Here is a 16,713-nt window from a genome sequence, read left to right as displayed (position 1 = left end):
GCATTTCCAGGAGAACCTGTAAGTACGTAAATGGAAGTGTTATTCTTGCTCAAATATATCCTTTTACTGCTTATAGAAGAAATAAAGTAGAAAAATTATGAGAACAGCCTGAGAATCTTCTCCTAGCTTGTGTTTTGAGCACAGTAACACATTCACACTTTGCGTAAAGGAAATTACACATTTTGGAATGAGGCTAGAGTAAATTTAAAACACTGGAAAACTGAGCATTCAAAACGCCATTTTCATCGCCATACTTTGACCATATACACAACTTCCAAATCTAGAAAGTCACAAATGTCTAGTAAAAAGGAAGGGGGATGGTGAAACCCCATCTCTACTAAAAATACAAAAATTAGCCGGGTGTGGTGGCAGGTGCCTATAATCCCAGCTGCCTGGGGGGCTGAGGCAGGAGAATCTCTTGAACCTGGGAGGCGGAGGTTGCAGTGAGCTGAGCCTGCGCCATTGCACTCCAGCCTGGGCAACAAGAGTGACCCTCCATCTCAAAAAAAAAAAAAAAAAAAAAAAAAAAAATAGGAAGAGAGAAGATTGCAGGAATTGAGGAGAATTAGAATCGAGAGCATGGTTAGCTCAGACTGAGAGCTTCACACAGCAATCCAAAAAGTACAGCATGGGAAACAAACCAGCAAGCTGCATTATCCAAGATCACACTGGCTGGAGGGGCAAGACTGTAATAATACACAGATGATCAGGAAATCTTTTGTCAGGCTATCTTTCCTAAACGTTGAAGGCTTATTTTTTGTAACACATGTTCATAATATTTACGCAAAAAGTGAAATTAAAGAATAATAAAGAGATTAGAAAATAAACTGAATGAAAGCCAGATTCTTTTATGAAAGCAGAATTGAATCCATATTCCCCCACTTCCAGACCTTAAATAGCTCAGATTAGTGCATATGTAACACAAAAGGGAAGTTAAGTAGAGAGTGTTTGATTGGACAATGAATTACAGGGACTTCCAAAGAAATAAACAAAGATGATCCAACCAAAAATTTAAGTGCACAGAAGGGCACAATCATGTATCAAAGATTTAGGTTTGAGGTTTCATAGAGAAGCCCACCTTTCTCCTACATTGTTTCCTTGTATAACTATGTCTAATATTCTTGTACTATTGAGAAAAGTTCTTACTGTGTGTGTACACACACATGTATATATTTAGTTTTAATATAACGTTGTGCTTATCAGCATCTGGCTTCCTGCCTCTCAGACTGCTGCATCAGCCCTGTAACCCAAGATTGCCTTAGGAATTCAGGAGAGCTGGGCAAGGTGACCCTGCAGGGCTTTTCATTCCACCCTAGTTAACTTGAGGTCAAAGCAGCACTGAAGAAGCTGCATTTATTGCCACATACAGAGAAATCTCCCAGATGCAGTCAATGTGTGAAAACCAATCACTAGAAAGGAAAGAAACTGCCCTTCCTTTAAGGAATGTGGAATCTTTCCTTTTGAAGATCAGGATTTGGAGCCCGTAATCCTGTGGATGGATGATGCCAACATTCAACTCTGCTGCTTATTCCCCATAATTTCTCCACTTGACCTGTGACGAATCAGCTTCTGCCTTTCCAGGGACTTAGAACCTTTCTTACGGGACTCCTCTCACTCTGAATGATGGTGATTAATTACTAGTGTATTCTAAAAGTCTCCTCTATTTAATTACATCCTCCTGAGTATTTGGACTAATTCCTCTTAGTTTCCGCTGCAGATCGGAATGTTGCCTTGAGCAAGTCTCATGTTTCTTTCTCCCGCTTACGCAGTCAAGCACATACATAGATATGTAATAAATATTGATTAAGGTTCTGTATTAGGCTGTGTTTTTATCAGTAAGGATTCATAGGCATAAATGAGAGACATAATCCCTACCCTGCAGCCTAAATAGCATGTGTTTTAAAGACGCTTTCAGGCTGACCAGTTCTCTTCGTGCAGCTGAGAAGACAGCCATGCCTCCTCATTAGCCCACATTATAGGGAAGAAGTGGAGACTCAAAGTATCTAAATCACTTGTCTGAGATAAAACAGAGAGCCCAGAGAGAGAGCTGGGACTCCGCTCAGATCTTTGACTGCTGAAGCCAAAGATGCCTAATCAATAAAACACTGAATTATTCTCAGTGATGCTATTGGATAATTATTTACGTTTAGGTTTTATGTTTGTGTTTTTCTGCTTAGGAGGTAAGAAACGTGTCAGGAACATTAATGCCATACTTAAGAATTGACATTTAACTACTGAATTCTCTTTTACTGGGGCAATATTGTGAATTATGCAATTACACTGTACCTTGGATTAGAAGTTATTTAACTCCCCAAAGAAAACATAGCAGTTAGAAATGGATGCTTTGTGAAAATATTCTCTGCCTATTAGGAATGTAAAAAAGTAGTTTTAATTCCCATTTAAAACTTATAATTTTAACCTTAAAAATCAAAATCTGTTTAAATCAAAATCTTTTTTGCTATAGATGGCAAAAGGTACAATAATTATCAAACCATGCTTTGCTCCCAAAAAGGTGATGCTGAGTTGATACAGACATTTCAAAAGCAAATGAACTATTTAGCTAAAAAGCAAAACATAAGTACATGTGGATATAAATAACATCTACTATCTAAACTCTACCCAATTTGTTCCCCAAAACAACTCCCTGAAATAGGCACTATTATCCCTATGTTTCAGATATGAAAACTGGAGCTCAGTGAGTTTAAATAATTAGACCAGTGTGACATAGGTAGAACGTAACTTAGCAAAAATTGAGCTCATTTAGGACTAGATGTTGGAATTAGACAGAAAAAAATTAGACATAAAAATTGTGTCTAATTCCAACATCTAGTCCTAAATGTACTAAGCCAATTTCTCATACACCTAGTAACCTAGGTCAGTCATTAGGAAGCACATATTCTTTATTTTGGAAATATTTTTTAGCAATCAACTCAGTCCTGTATTTATAGACGTGGGATTTAGATGTATTTCTTATAACAAACAAATTAGGTAAGTGACATTTTAAAGCAAACCCTGTTGAGTGTCAGGCTTGGCTTCCTTTCCTTGCTGTTAAGAACCAGACAGAAATATTTACCATAAGCCATTGATGACCTTTGACAAGAGCCTACAATTATCACTGACAATGAAATAAAACATGTTAAATTTCTGTGCAAACTGATTAGCCCTGGATGAGCCAATATTGTCTGCAGTAACTTCTAAGAAGGACATCTCTGCATACCAAAGTTGCCTGTGACAAATTTCATCCAGGGGTCATTTAGGGATGCTTAAAAAGATAGAAGGAAGGCAGTAGCAGTAGCAAATTCCTCTTGAACTTTTAAATGACACCGTCAGAAGAAAACATCCACCACCGTGTTGCTGACTTTGCCTACTCTCTCGCTCATATTAGTTAACCTTAAAAGTGTAAATATAAACAAATTTAATCCCCCATGGTACATCTGAACCAGGAGAAATCTGGAATTAATTGCTAAGTATTTTGGTTCCTATTGCAGCTGTTACAAGTGTTTGATTTGGTGAGGGAAAAGAAAAGGCGCTGCATACCGATTTCGTGAGCCACAGTGAAAGCTGCATGGAGGCCATCGTCTTCAATCACAGCACAGCTGCGCTCTGGAGAACATATGGTCCCAACGTCTGCCATTCCCAGGGTGTCACATGAATGATGCCCACATAAATCCTGCCCAGGAGAAAGAAAGAAATCATTACAATCAATTTACGTCCAGAAGGAGCCGCCGCATAGAGCCACTTGCTTACCCCAAATGGTAACGGGGATGTGTTTATGATATCACCTGTTCCTCTCTGGAAACGTTCCAAAGGGAAACTCAAGGCAGAGACTCTTCTAAACCGCTCTGGGACCCAGAAACACAGAAGGATAATGGAACTCAATTACATTTAAAAAGATGTCTTAGGACTGTAACTTGTCTATTACAATAGCACCCGCAGCTTTAACAAAGCCATAATGCATATACGTCTCCGATCACTTTCCCATATGGTCATGCTTAGGAAAGTCCTAAAATTCTGATGGAAATTCATGCTAAATTTATCAAAATCTGGCCTCATAATTTGTTTTCTATTACAGGGGCAAACTGTAGCCAGACATCTGCAGCAGAGTATAAATTTATTAGAAATTTGGATAGAAAACTAAATTTTAATTCATAATCTGAGGAAAGGTCATCTTTTACTCCCCAAATGAGCTGTAATTTCATAGATTGTGTCTTCTGAAATCTGTACATTTTTACTCATAACATTTAATGTAGCATTTCTCAACCTGACCAATCTGCAGAAAATATATGTCATATATTAATTGTGTATACATGAATACATGCATTTTTCTGGTAAAAAGTCATAGCTTTTCATAGATGTCATATAATCTTTTAAGAGATTCTCAAATAGGAACATGATTCCACCCCAATAATGGTGAAAAATGATCAATTTAGATGAAAGGGACATCAACGAGCCTCAAGATATGAAACATAAAGAGAAAATATAAGCCGCAACTTTTTGTCATGACAGATTCATGACGATAAACTTTCCCTTTAAATGCTATTTGAGTATTAATGGACATTAGCATTTCTTGTGCTTGACCACAATTTTCCATGAAAATTTACTAACAACGTGCTCATTTATATTCCCAAAGAGCAAGATCATGTTTCTAGTAAGCCGTAAGTTACGAACTCCAAAAGGAAAAGTTTTAAAAATATATTAATTATTGTAAAGACAACTGTTTATTAGTTAAAATAATACATGTTTCCATTATACAGCAATCATCTTTATATGCCCAACTTCCATATTCTCCAGCTTATATAGTAGGAACTCAGCAAACATTTGTTTCATTGAGTTGAATTGTGACCTACAGTCAGATACATTATAGTGCTCCCACATCTTTAATATGCTGTATGCCAGCAGGACCTCAGCAGGCTCCAGACAACCAGCACAAGGCAGTGTGACTACATAACCAATGCTACATACTCAACGGCAACATACTCTTCTAACCCTTTGCTATTTTGCTGCATAAAAATCCTACCAAGGTGAAGAGTATTTAAAAACTCAGCTGTATTCTCTTCTCTTACTATATGCTCAGGTCCTCATTGTGTTCTGTTTATTATGAGTTCCCAGCTGAGATTAGTTACAGTGTGGCCACCACATTACTGTAGCTTTAGACACTGGAAATCTCAGCCAAGTAGGCTTGGTTAATCATGTCACAAAACCAACAGCCTTCCGACGTTTCCTATATATCCTCACATGTCATCCCATGGGATGCCAAATTACAGCTGTTGAGTACAAATTAGTAGTTTTTCAAATTGAAATTGGAACACACTTTTGCATAATAATCAGTCTTTGAGATAATAATATAGCACAAGACATTAAGTACCTCCCTCACAATCATTTCACTATCTCTAGGACCAAAAACCTAGGTCATGCCTTAAGGGAGCTGCTAGACACTTTAGGTTATATCTGCATACATTTTTTTAAAACAAGATTTATGTTTATATCGCAATTTGGGGTATTTATCTTTGAATAATAAAATCCAAGAATTACATTTTCCCTTCTTACCCTACAAATAAGCTAAGATGAAGAGCCACAGCAAAGGGAAATGACCCTCCTGTTCTCAATAGAGAGTAAACTAGATTCTTAATATCTCTCTGTTTACTGCTAATCAATTGCTCATTAGAGGCCATCAACCCTCCTTGTCATCCTTGAATGGGATTAAATGCATTTGGCCTTTTGCCACGGAAATGTGACAAAATTGTGAACAGAAGCACTTGTTATTTTTTTAACCACACTGATTAAACTCCTTGACTACTCAGCCGCACTATATATTTCTGTAGCTATAATTATGTAAACTGGCAACCTTTCCGTTTCACTCACACAATTTCAAATCTTGGCAAACAGTTACAGTTTCAGCCTCAAGGCTTATAATGAACATCTGAATTTCTTTGTGAACAACGTTTGTTTCAATGAATTAAAACTAATGTGCATCAAATTGTTAAGAATACACCATCTCACATTCATGTCTACTTTCTGTTGATGATTTCTAACATTTATAGGTGTAACCTTATTTGAAGTTTATGGAACATTTTCTTAAATTCGTAAATTCTGAGCAGGAGTAAAGATATTATTGGGGCAATAGTATATGTGTATATGTGTATACATATATACACATTTGCTATTATATATGTGTATGTATACACACACATATATGTGATACACATATATGTGTGTGTATCTATAGATAGATAGATAGATATAATCCAGACCTGGAAGCAGGAGATACTGGAGAGATGTGAATCACATACAATACCATGTAAGAGGTAAACGAATTAAAAGTTCTGACAAAAGCTTATCTGCTTGTTCAGTGTAGATCTGAAGGTAAGTGATATCTTTGTCATATCAAATAAGGCTTGTTTTATGCAGGATCAATATCTTATCACCACTGTGTGGAGAGTAATGCAATGGAAGATTTAGTAAAATATAAAGGTTGCAAAGGTTGCAGAGATTTATATAGTAGTTTTGTGGTATGGTGCTGGCCAGGATACAAGACTGAGACATTGTATCTAACTCAGAAGTGTATTCATGGTGGTGTGCACCACCAGCAGAGATTTGAGAGGAAGGTCATTGACACTGTGACCATTCACCAGGTATGACCTTTTAGAAGACTATAAATATGGCCAAGCTTGTGATTTATCACAGAATTTTGAAGCCGTAATAATACCCAAGATCTACTGGGCACTTCTTGGGGATGGGATGGGAGACAGGGAGCCAGTAAAGGATGCTGCCTTGAGAAGCAGATGCTCAGAAGATAGTGTGAACTTTGAAAATCCCAGTGGACAGTACTGGGTGGTGAAAATGAACCAGTCAGACACAAATGTCCTAAGGTGGACAAATCACAGGACTCATAGGATTTCTTGTCTTGACTGAGAGATTGTTTTCACATGCAGTGCAAATATGCTGAGGGAGGGAGCCAGAGGCAACACCAATGCTGATACAGGTAGATACCATCACAGCTGCAGCAACAGCAGCTGAAATTAAGGAAGAACACCTTATATAGGAGTTAAATAATAGCAACTTCTGTTTCTATAGATCTTACCCCTTGGTAAGGGCAAGCATGGAGCTCAAGGGAAGAGCATGAAAGAGAGTTTAACTAGGTTTCAGATATCTACCCATCTGTCCACACAATTCTTATTGAAGAGAGATTAGTGATAGAAGACTTAATCTGGTGTGGTACATGTTTTAGTCATAAGTATTACTTACATACACCCATGCACACACCCACACATACACACACACACACACACACCCCTGCATATTTGTTCTGTGGATCTGATTCATGAGAAGTCCTTGGCCTTTCTGGCTACCTATCCAGCAATCCCCAATGATAGGGGTTTTAATTTTAGACTTCAGTAGAGACTACATTAATTGGAACTGTTAGGCCAACCATTACGATGACCCATTTTATACAATCTCTATCCTTGTCTCTTGATACACCTAAGGGATACCAAACACACAGAGCCCAGATGGGTTAGGGGCCCAGAGATCCAGATGTGTTTATTCCTAAAACAATTATTGTGTGCCTACAATCTGCCAGACACTGTGGAAGTGCTGACACTGTGGTAAATAGATGAAATAAGATCTGAGCACAAGCTTTAAGGAACATCAGGCTCTAAGGAGCAAAACAGATATGTCAAGAACAAAGCAAACTGTGACTTCCATAATGAACAGATTGTTGAGGGAGAACAGAAGAGGCATTGATGAATTCTCCTTGAGGGAATCAATAAAGGTGTCTCCACGGAAGTGAGTGCATCTGATAGCCTGGGAGGAAGGATACTCTGGCAAGGAAAGACTAGTGAAAACATAATGGAATGGGAAAAGGCAGAGTCTTTTGAGAATGACAAGAAGTTTATTTTGGCTGGAACGCAGGATCTGTTGAGCGGAGGGCTAGCAGGGAAGCTGGAAAGAGAGTCTGGGCCCAGAGTTCCAAGTCAGGAAGCTTTCTCTGACAAATGTGAGGTAAGAAGGGGAAGAAGAGACGGAGCAAGTTGGAGACAGGGAGCGGGGGACTAGATGGTTGATGGAGTCATTTTGGTAAACAGAAATGGAAGCTGGTTAGAGAGTGAATGGATGGTAAATTGCTTTTTAATTCAACGCTGTTAGTAAGAAGCACTGTGTAAATCATTTACGTGCTTTGAGACAAAGTTCCTTCATCATTAACATCAGGAGTTTGGTCCAGGTCATCTCTAGGGTTTGTTTCAGCTATGCATGTCTTGATATTAACTAAAAGCATTCCAATTTATAAAGAAATTAAAGCTCAGGGGCATTAAATGCTCCAAATCTCAAGCTTGTCCATACCGAAGATGAAACTCAAACCTATATCTAAACACTCAGAATCCTGAACTTACTTCAGCATGGTTTTGTTAAATCATCACATACGTTATTCTTGACATTAACCTTATCTTTTGTATTCATGATCTACACTTGGTTAAGCAAATTTCTTTCTTGTAGCAAATAAAGAATATCCTGGTTTTATCTCTATGCTGTGTTGGAAAAACTAGATAATTTAGAGGTATACTAAATATATAAAATACACTGTGAAAGATATTCCAGAAAACAAGAAAATGGAAGCACTGGATAAGAAACCTGGTGACATCATTAACTCGCCTCCTTCTCTCACCTGTCACATCTAATTAGCCACTGTAAGTCACTGTAGTTGTCTTCTATTTCTCATTTTTTTCCATTATTACTTCCTGCCTGAATTATAACCTGAGACTTCTAACTGGTCCCTTTTCCTCCTGTAACTTCCCTATCTATATGCTCCAGTCAGTCACCTTCTTAGAGCACAGATCTTATTACATTCCTCCAGTCCTTCATGTCAGCCTTAGCCTGGCATTCAAAACCTGGCACAATACAGCCTCAGTCTTTCTGTCTGCCTCCACTGTACCTTCCTGCTCCATTCTGTCCACTATTTTGTGCATATCTCATAAACATTTTGGCCTCGGAAGCTGAGCCCAAGACATTCCTTCTGCTACAAAGAATTTTTACTCACATCCACCTCTTCCTAACATTTCTTGACCCAGTCTATGCCTCTCAATTCCTAATGCCACTGCTTTAGTTTAGACCACCTTGAGCCTCCTCTTGAAGATTTCTGAAACAGCCTGCTCACCCAGGATCCATTCCACTACTTAGACCAGAAGGTTCATTTCAGAACACACCTCTGATCATTGCTGTCTTCCTACTAATGTTCTTTTCAATGATTGCCATTGCACTTAATTTACAATTAAAACTTGTCGGCATGGTGGAGTAGACTGAATCGTGTCCTCTCCAAATTCATCTATTTGGAGATAGGGCCTATAAGGAGGTAAATGAGGTTAAATGAGGTCATGAGGACAGGACTCTAATCAGATAGGATTAGTGTCCTTAGAAGAAGTGATACCCAAGAACGTTCACTCTGTTTCTACTTGCAGGCAGTGGAAAGGCTTTGTGAGTACACAGTGAGAGCGTGGCCATTTACAGGGCAGGAAGAGAGCCCTCACTAGAAATCAAATTGGCTGCAACCTTGGTCTTGGACTTTCCGGCCTCCAGAACTGTGAGAAGACATACTTCGGTTGTTAAAGCCACCCATTGTACAATACTCTGTTACGGTGGCCTGAGCAGACTAGTAGACATAGTGTATAGTTTTGTTTTTCCATAGTTGGGTTGTTATTATCTTCTCCAAACTAATCTATTACCATTTCCCATTGAACATGATGGTTTGCTGATGTCTGCAATGCCTATCTCCTCCTCATGTATCTGGCTAACTCCCACTCTTTCTTCAAAATTGAACTCAGATGGAGTGAGCAATCTTCTAATGCACTTCCATAATACCTTGCAAATACATCTACTGTAAGAGTCATCATGCTGTGCAGCAATGACCATTTCCCTTTCTGTTTCCAGGAATAGATTCTTAAGAAAGGGGCTACTTTTTAAATCTCTGAATCCCTCTCTGCCTACGAGGAGCATATTAAAGGTTTGAATAAATTAGTGATAATGCTTTTAGTTTAGAGAGCACTAGACAGGACTCTCTTCTCTGTCTGCCGTTTGTTAGCTGTTACTCTAAGAAGTTTATCTTTGTTTCTCTTCATATGAATTCTGTCAAGATAATTATACAATGGTTACAGATTGTTGAAATGATTAATTGTAAAATAGTTTGTGGCCATGGATAGTACATAAGAAATGCCCAATAACAGCTGGCTGAATCTAAGTCCAATCTATCCATCCTTTGAGGACCAATTCAATTCTATATTTGCAGTGAGACCTATAGAAAGGTCCATAGGCAGAATTAACTGTTACCTTCCTTTTCCTTTCACAGACTTTGTTTATATCTCAGTATGGGATTTATCGGTTTTCCTAACATTAGTGCGATTTCCACATGTATCTGTTTCCTCTCTGCTGAGGATACGCCTAGTGGGCAGGGAGCAGGTATTTCTATCTCGCTACCTTAAACTGCCTACATGAGTCTCACACATAGGAGCTGCATGTAGGCAGATACTGCACAGATTTTAGACTTTTCATAATATCCCTCACAGTTTATTGTAAAAATGTTAATTAGAGCTGCTTAGTCTGCTACCAGTCTCCCCATTTCTGAGTTATTTATCCTTTTATTGATTAGAATTGACCTATAGGCTCTGATTCCTTGACAAGGGTTCACTTTCGACTTTAAATGAGATTTCGACTCAAATATGTGACTGAATTAGTCCAGGCAGCAAACCAATAAGAAAACGCACATCCCTCTCCCTCTTCCAAACTTCTGGTCTTCCTCTACTGCCCCCTGTTGTCAGAATCAAGCCAGGAGCCACGTGGTAAAGGATAAATGCTGTGTGGGGGGACCCGGCCCCAGCAATGTAAGGCAGAATGTAGAGAGTTTTAGCTGAGACAGTGATCTATCAACTGGCATACTGATAGTTAATGAAAGGGAATTAGCTTTTTATATTGCACAATTTCTTAGTTGGTTCAATTTTAATTCAGTGTTTCAATCTATGAAAGAGTAAGGTTTTTGCTGCTTTCATGAAAAGGTGGAGGGATGTTAAACAATTTCCTATTTTGTTAGCAAGCAGGTAGGCTTTTGTTTCTAAAGAGCAAATGGTCTAAAAAAAACGACTGTAAGAGTTTGTCTTTGAAGAAATTATCTTGAAATAAAAGAGGATGCCCAGAACAAGGAAAGGATTCTGGAAAGCAAAGTTAAATCCTGGGGAGATTGGATTTCTACTGTTTGATGGCAGAAGTGGTGTGAATTCCAGCATTAGTGCCATTTCAGAATGAAAACAGCTTCTATGCCAGGAAATTGACTGGTGCTAACTCTCTCTAATTAGAATAGTACTGGAGTGCTGGGTACGGTCCTGACAGTGAAGTGTGTTTGTTTGATAAATGAGTTACTAGCTCTATTCTGCTGACTTCCAGATGCAACTTTCAAGGTGGCCTCAGCTAGTAAACAGAGGTATAAACCATATCCTCATATATTTGCTTCATGCCTAAAAAACAAGCAATTTAGCAGAAGACATCTGGACTTCTCCTAATTTGAACAGGACTCAGAGCCCATCAAAACATGGATTTCATGGCTTGGCGTCTGGCTGCTAAGCAACGCACTTCTTACATTCAAAACAGAGTTGTAAAAGTAGAATCTTGGTGCCAACTCTGGGTATTTCTCACTGAAAAGGAAATAGCTCTGCAAGTTTTTCTTCGGGCCTTAAGATATCTGATTTTCATGAGATGGAAGACCTCAGATCATCTCTCCTCCAGCCTTCTTTTTTTTTCATGCTCTGAAGTATTAGGCAGAGATTAACTTTGCACTGTGAAATACTCTCAAATGAATGCTGCATAAATGCCTTGAAATATTTTTTCAGCCCCCTAATTAGTAACACTCTTTTAAATTGGGCGCATCTATTGAATATACACATGCATTTCAAACATTTGCTTCTTGTGAAGTTAGATGTATATACTACAGGGCCAACCACAAATGAAATTTGCTTTCCTAAAAGTATGCTTCTGCTTGGCAAGGAGACCAGAGAGGGCCCATGTGAAATATTTTCCATGTGTAGACTAGTTTGAAAAATGCATGTCCTTATAATACTGACAAAAATTAAGATGGACCATTAATTTTTTTGTCCCTTGCTTTTTATCTATTTAAAATACGCTGTTAAGTTTCAGACTTCGGAAAAATAGGGACACTTAACTATCCAGACAAAAAACAAATTCAGAAAAAGTAATTGACAAATCATTGAGAAGCACTGAGTAGTTTCCTGTTTTCTGGGAAACAATTACGAACGTTATGGGGCAGGAGGTAGGAAGTAACAGACCTTCTATTAATTTTTATTTATTTTAAAATTATGAAATGTGGATTTGTGTTTAAAAATGAAAGTGAACTACTAAAATGACCCACTCCTTGGCGCAGTATGCTTATGAAAGTATTTCTTCCTCTTGCTTTAGAGAACCTCCTTCCATAAACTCTCCAAAGCCTCCTTCTTGGCATCCTCTTGTGATGTAGCAGAGCAAGGAACCCCAGACATGGAAAGTTGCTTACCAAAAAAAAAAAAAAAAAAAAAAAAAAAAAAAAAAAAAAAAAGGAGCTTGGAAACCAAACAAGAAGTGGATAGTTTTACAGAACTTCATTTTGCAGAGAAGGCTACAAATGAATGTTCTACCGCTTCAAAGACTAATGTTGTGCAGAGGAATTAAAGGATAGCTTCCAGAAAATCACTTAATGAGGAAAAAAAAATGTTTTCCATTGTGCACAGCACTGAGCGCTGCTTGGCTGTCCCTAAACTGCCGCCCTCCAGCATCTTTGTTTACATGTGGTTTACATTAATGTCCACCCTATGAACCACAAGTGTTTCTCTACTCCAAATTTATCAACACTTTTCCTTCATACCAGGGGTGCCTTAGTAAAAATAGAAGAATTAGGTAGTGAAGCTGTGTGATTCTAAAGTCTCCTGCAATCCATCATTTAATTTCCTATCCTTGTTCTGTTTGCTTCATTTCATACCACGATTTTACATAATACTTCAAAGCCTGTAATCCTTAATCTATTCTGGATGGGTCTCAAATACTTAAAGAATGAGCTTTAGAAGTCAATTCTTACCAGGCATTTAAGAGGCACAACTTAAAACTGCCAATCAGAGTCGAGTTGTGACAACTGAGGCTTAGAACTATGTGCAAGCCAGGCCCCAAACCAACCCAGACTTTTTGCGTAAATGTCACACTAACATGGTGGTCAAATACTGTATAAATAGATACTGCATTCCTCCCAGAGCCTCTGAGCCTTAAAGATCCATTTCTTTCCTTCCCCATAACCATCTTTCTTAAAAGGGGGAAATGCTGGGAAAACATTTCTTCCTTCTGTCTTGACTCTTCGCCCAGATCTCCTGCACTGGGGCTTCGGAAACATATTCATCCAAAACCCAAACACTCAAACGGGATGTGACCCTCCCTAGGCGGCGGAGTTGGCCTGGGCAGTGCTTGCGACGCACTGGTCTACTAAGCAAAGGAGTTGTTAAGGAACCTCACAAGTTTGTCCTCTCATCTGATTGGGTCTCTATACCCTGCTGGCCCGCCCACATTCCTTCCTTCCCAGGAACTGACATTCCAAGGTGGACACGGAAGAACATTAGGAATCCCTGGAAAAAGAGAGTCCTTGAGAAAGTTTTCCCGTCCTCTGTGTAACAGAAGGGGTTCTAGTAAAAAGGTGTGGACACTTACAAAAGACGGTCATCGGATAACAGTGACTACCGTGAATGAACCATCCAGCCCTTTCCATTAGTTTGGACAAGGTTATATTTTATTTTCACTGGAAAGAAGAAGACCCATGATCCCAAAGGCCACTTTGTTTTCCTTTCTTTTCCCCATTTAACTGTATCATTTCCCCAAGCATCCTAGTGCCTTCTTATGTTTACGTTCCTATGCCACAGCACTTCAGACTAGATGACATGCAGCACTACTGAGTCTTTATCATTACTAAGCAAGTCTTGGCATTTAAGGCAAAAATTTCTGCGGGGCTAACGTGAATACAGGAGCAGAGTTGAAGGCTGGTTGGATTTCCTGCAAGAAGTAGTTAAACACATCCACAGCTGCAGGAGGTTTGAGGGAGAAGCAAAGCCACCAGCAAGATTCCCTTCCACCTACCTCCTGATCCCAGGGCTGGGACCCCCGCATCCCGGCTGGACCTACCTCCCGAGTAAACAGGATAGCTGCGTCGTAGTGCTCCTCATGGTCATCTCCCAGCTGGTTGTGTTGGTGCTGCCACTTGCAAAAGTTCTTGAGTGTGGTGGCCGCGTTCTTGCTCACCTCCAGGCTCTTGTCCTTGTCGCCTAGCACCACCACCTTCACCACGGCCAGGCGGATGTGGTTCTCGATGCTAGCATGGCTGTACAGCCTATTGGCGATGGAGGCCAGGGTCAGCAAGTAATGCTGCAGGCCCCGGCCATACAACCGCGCCATGGACGCGTCAGCCACCAGAAGCAGCTCCACCTGGCGGGCCCGGGAGATGGAGCGGCGCCGCCGCCGCCACCACGTCTGCGGTCCTGAGCCCCCAGCGGGCGAGAGAGCGGACTGGTCCAAGAGCTGTGAGGCCAGTGCTGCGCGTCCGCTCGGGTTGGTGTGTGCCGGAGGATGCTCGTGGGGCTCCGGCGTGGACACGGGGGTTTCGCAGCTGGCGCGCGGCGGCAGGGCCTCGAAGCTGAAGCCCTCGCGGGTGTAGACGTGCAGGATCCGTGCGGACCCATCCCCATACACGCGCCCCGTTTCCTCCTCCGCCCAGGGTCCGCGCAGCAGCGGCTTTAGGGTGTAGCGCGCGTGCTTGACCGCGAAGAAGCCGTCGAGACCCCCACAGAGGTCAAAGACAGCCAGAGAGCGGGGACTACCGTCCACTGTGCCCCGATAGAAGCAGTGGCTCCGGTGGCGCCAGGGCGCACTCGTCCCGCCTCCTGCGGGCACGAAGCCAGCAATGCCCACCGAACCATCTCGCTCCAGGTCCAAGAGGAACCTCCGGCCGCCCGCGTAGACGAGGTAGCCCACCTTGCCGCCGCCGGAGTAGAGTTGGTCGATGTTCTGCACGAGCCCCTTGCTCCTGCGCCGCTGCGCCAGGGGGTGCGGGTGGCCGGGAGGCTCGGCCCGCTCCTGCACCTCCTCCCCCTGCCGCCGGCGGGGCTGGGCGGCTGCTGCAGCAGTCGGAGGCTGCCCGGCTTTATCCTGGGCAGGTGCCGCGGCGGGGCCGGCCGCGGCCAGGGGCAGGCGGAACGCGCACAGCAGCAGGGACGCCCACCCGAGCAGCATAGTGCGCTGCCCGCGGGGAGGGGCTGCGCGACTGGGACTTTATGGGTATTTGTTATTTGCTATGAAGTTAACGGGGCGGGGGATGGGGACACACACACACTTGCTTGCAGGATTGAGTCAAGTGTCGGAGGGAGGGGGGCCCGGCAGCAGCGCCAGCCTGTCCCGGCTGCGGTGCCAGCGTGCGAACTTTTCTTTGTTGCTTGGGAAAATGTTTGGATTCGTGCTCCAGAAAGAGGAGGAGGAAAAAAAAGAAAGAAAGAAAGAAAGAAAAGATTTAAAAAAAAAAAAAGTCGGATAGTGGAGATTCAGCAAATACGGGAAAAGGAAAAAAAACAAAAACAAAAAGACCACCAAATGCAGGCACGATCGCTGTTTCAAGAAAAGTAAGGCCAGGTACCGCGCACCCGGCTGGCAACTGGTGCGCGCAGCCTCCCGCCCCCGCGCTGCGCTGGACAAGCCGGCTGCGGAGGTTCCAAGCTCCGGGGCCCACTTCCTTTCTTATTTTGTGGGTTTCCTTGGCTCTGCTGGGACCAGGAGGAAGGGAAGAAAGAGAGGGGAAAAAACCATAAAAATTAAAACGAAAATGCAGGGGGCAGCCTGAGGCGAGCTGGTGAAGCGGCGTGTCTGTGTCCCTTCAGCTGCGGTGTCTTCCTGCCCGCCGTCATCCCCAGTCGGCCGCTGCGAGCGCCGAGAGCAGCGCGAGCGCTGTGAAGATGCGAGGAGGTGGAACAATGAATTTATAGCGGCATGCCATCCTGCAATGGCAATTTCAACAATTCGTCACTGCACGCTGCCTCTTAAAGGGAGAGCTTCCCCCACCACTCCCACCCTTCCCAGTCCGCGCCTAATCAGATGGGGGAGGGCAAAAGAGGAGGGTGATCGAGGAAAGGGAGACGGAGTAGGAGGAAGGGACTGGGACCCGGCGAGGTGGAGGGAGGGACGAGGGGAAAAAAAAAGTAATGGGGCAAGAAAAACAGATTTCCTTGGCCACTTTTAAAGCCACAGCGGCTCCGGGTCTGTCTGATATTTCACAACCAATTGGGGTTGGCTAACCTTGGCTTACCTCATCTCCTGAACGGGTGTTTTGGTTAAAGTTATTGAGACGTTTCAAGTCTCTCCCTGCCTCCTTCTTGCCTGCTTTTCTCGCCCTCGGTGGGAAGTTCCTGCCGCAAGTTTTTCCCCTTTGCACACCCGTGCGCTCTGGCCTCGCAGACCGTGCAACTCCATCCACCAGCCAGAGCTTTTCAGCTTCCCGTGCGTCCCCTAACCACCGCGTTTCCTTTGCTTCCTCCCCTCGGTCCCGGCACCCGGTGTCCTCCCTTCCCATTCTTCAGCCTCTTCATGCTTTGACGCTCGCTGGATTCGGGCTCCGGGTGACTAACTTCTCCCGGCCACCAGCAGAGCGGCTGGGCAGCCAGACAG

The 16,713-nt window shown here is 42.3% G+C and overlaps 1 protein-coding gene across 1 annotated transcript in view; it reads right to left on the bottom strand.

Annotated features, from left to right (window-relative positions):
* Positions 1–16,405, bottom strand: part of ADAMTS5 (ADAM metallopeptidase with thrombospondin type 1 motif 5) — a 52,540-nt gene extending 36,135 nt beyond the window's left edge. Inside the window, exons 1-3 of the mRNA XM_055279384.2 lie at positions 16,355–16,405; positions 14,188–16,046; positions 3,538–3,670 (exon numbers count right to left, since the gene is read on the bottom strand). Of these exons, the coding sequence (XP_055135359.2) occupies positions 3,538–3,670; positions 14,188–15,291 (1,237 nt within the window). The 5' untranslated portion in view covers positions 15,292–16,046; positions 16,355–16,405. The remainder of the gene's footprint in view (positions 1–3,537; positions 3,671–14,187; positions 16,047–16,354) is intronic.
* Between the last annotated feature and the right edge of the window lie 308 nt (positions 16,406–16,713).

The sequence above is a fragment of the Symphalangus syndactylus genome, chromosome 5, assembly GCF_028878055.3.
Source record: "Symphalangus syndactylus isolate Jambi chromosome 5, NHGRI_mSymSyn1-v2.1_pri, whole genome shotgun sequence".
Classification (NCBI taxonomy): domain Eukaryota; kingdom Metazoa; phylum Chordata; class Mammalia; order Primates; family Hylobatidae; genus Symphalangus; species Symphalangus syndactylus.
The sequence above is the reverse complement of the archived record's forward strand: the minus strand, read 5'-3'. Positions and strand labels throughout refer to the sequence as shown.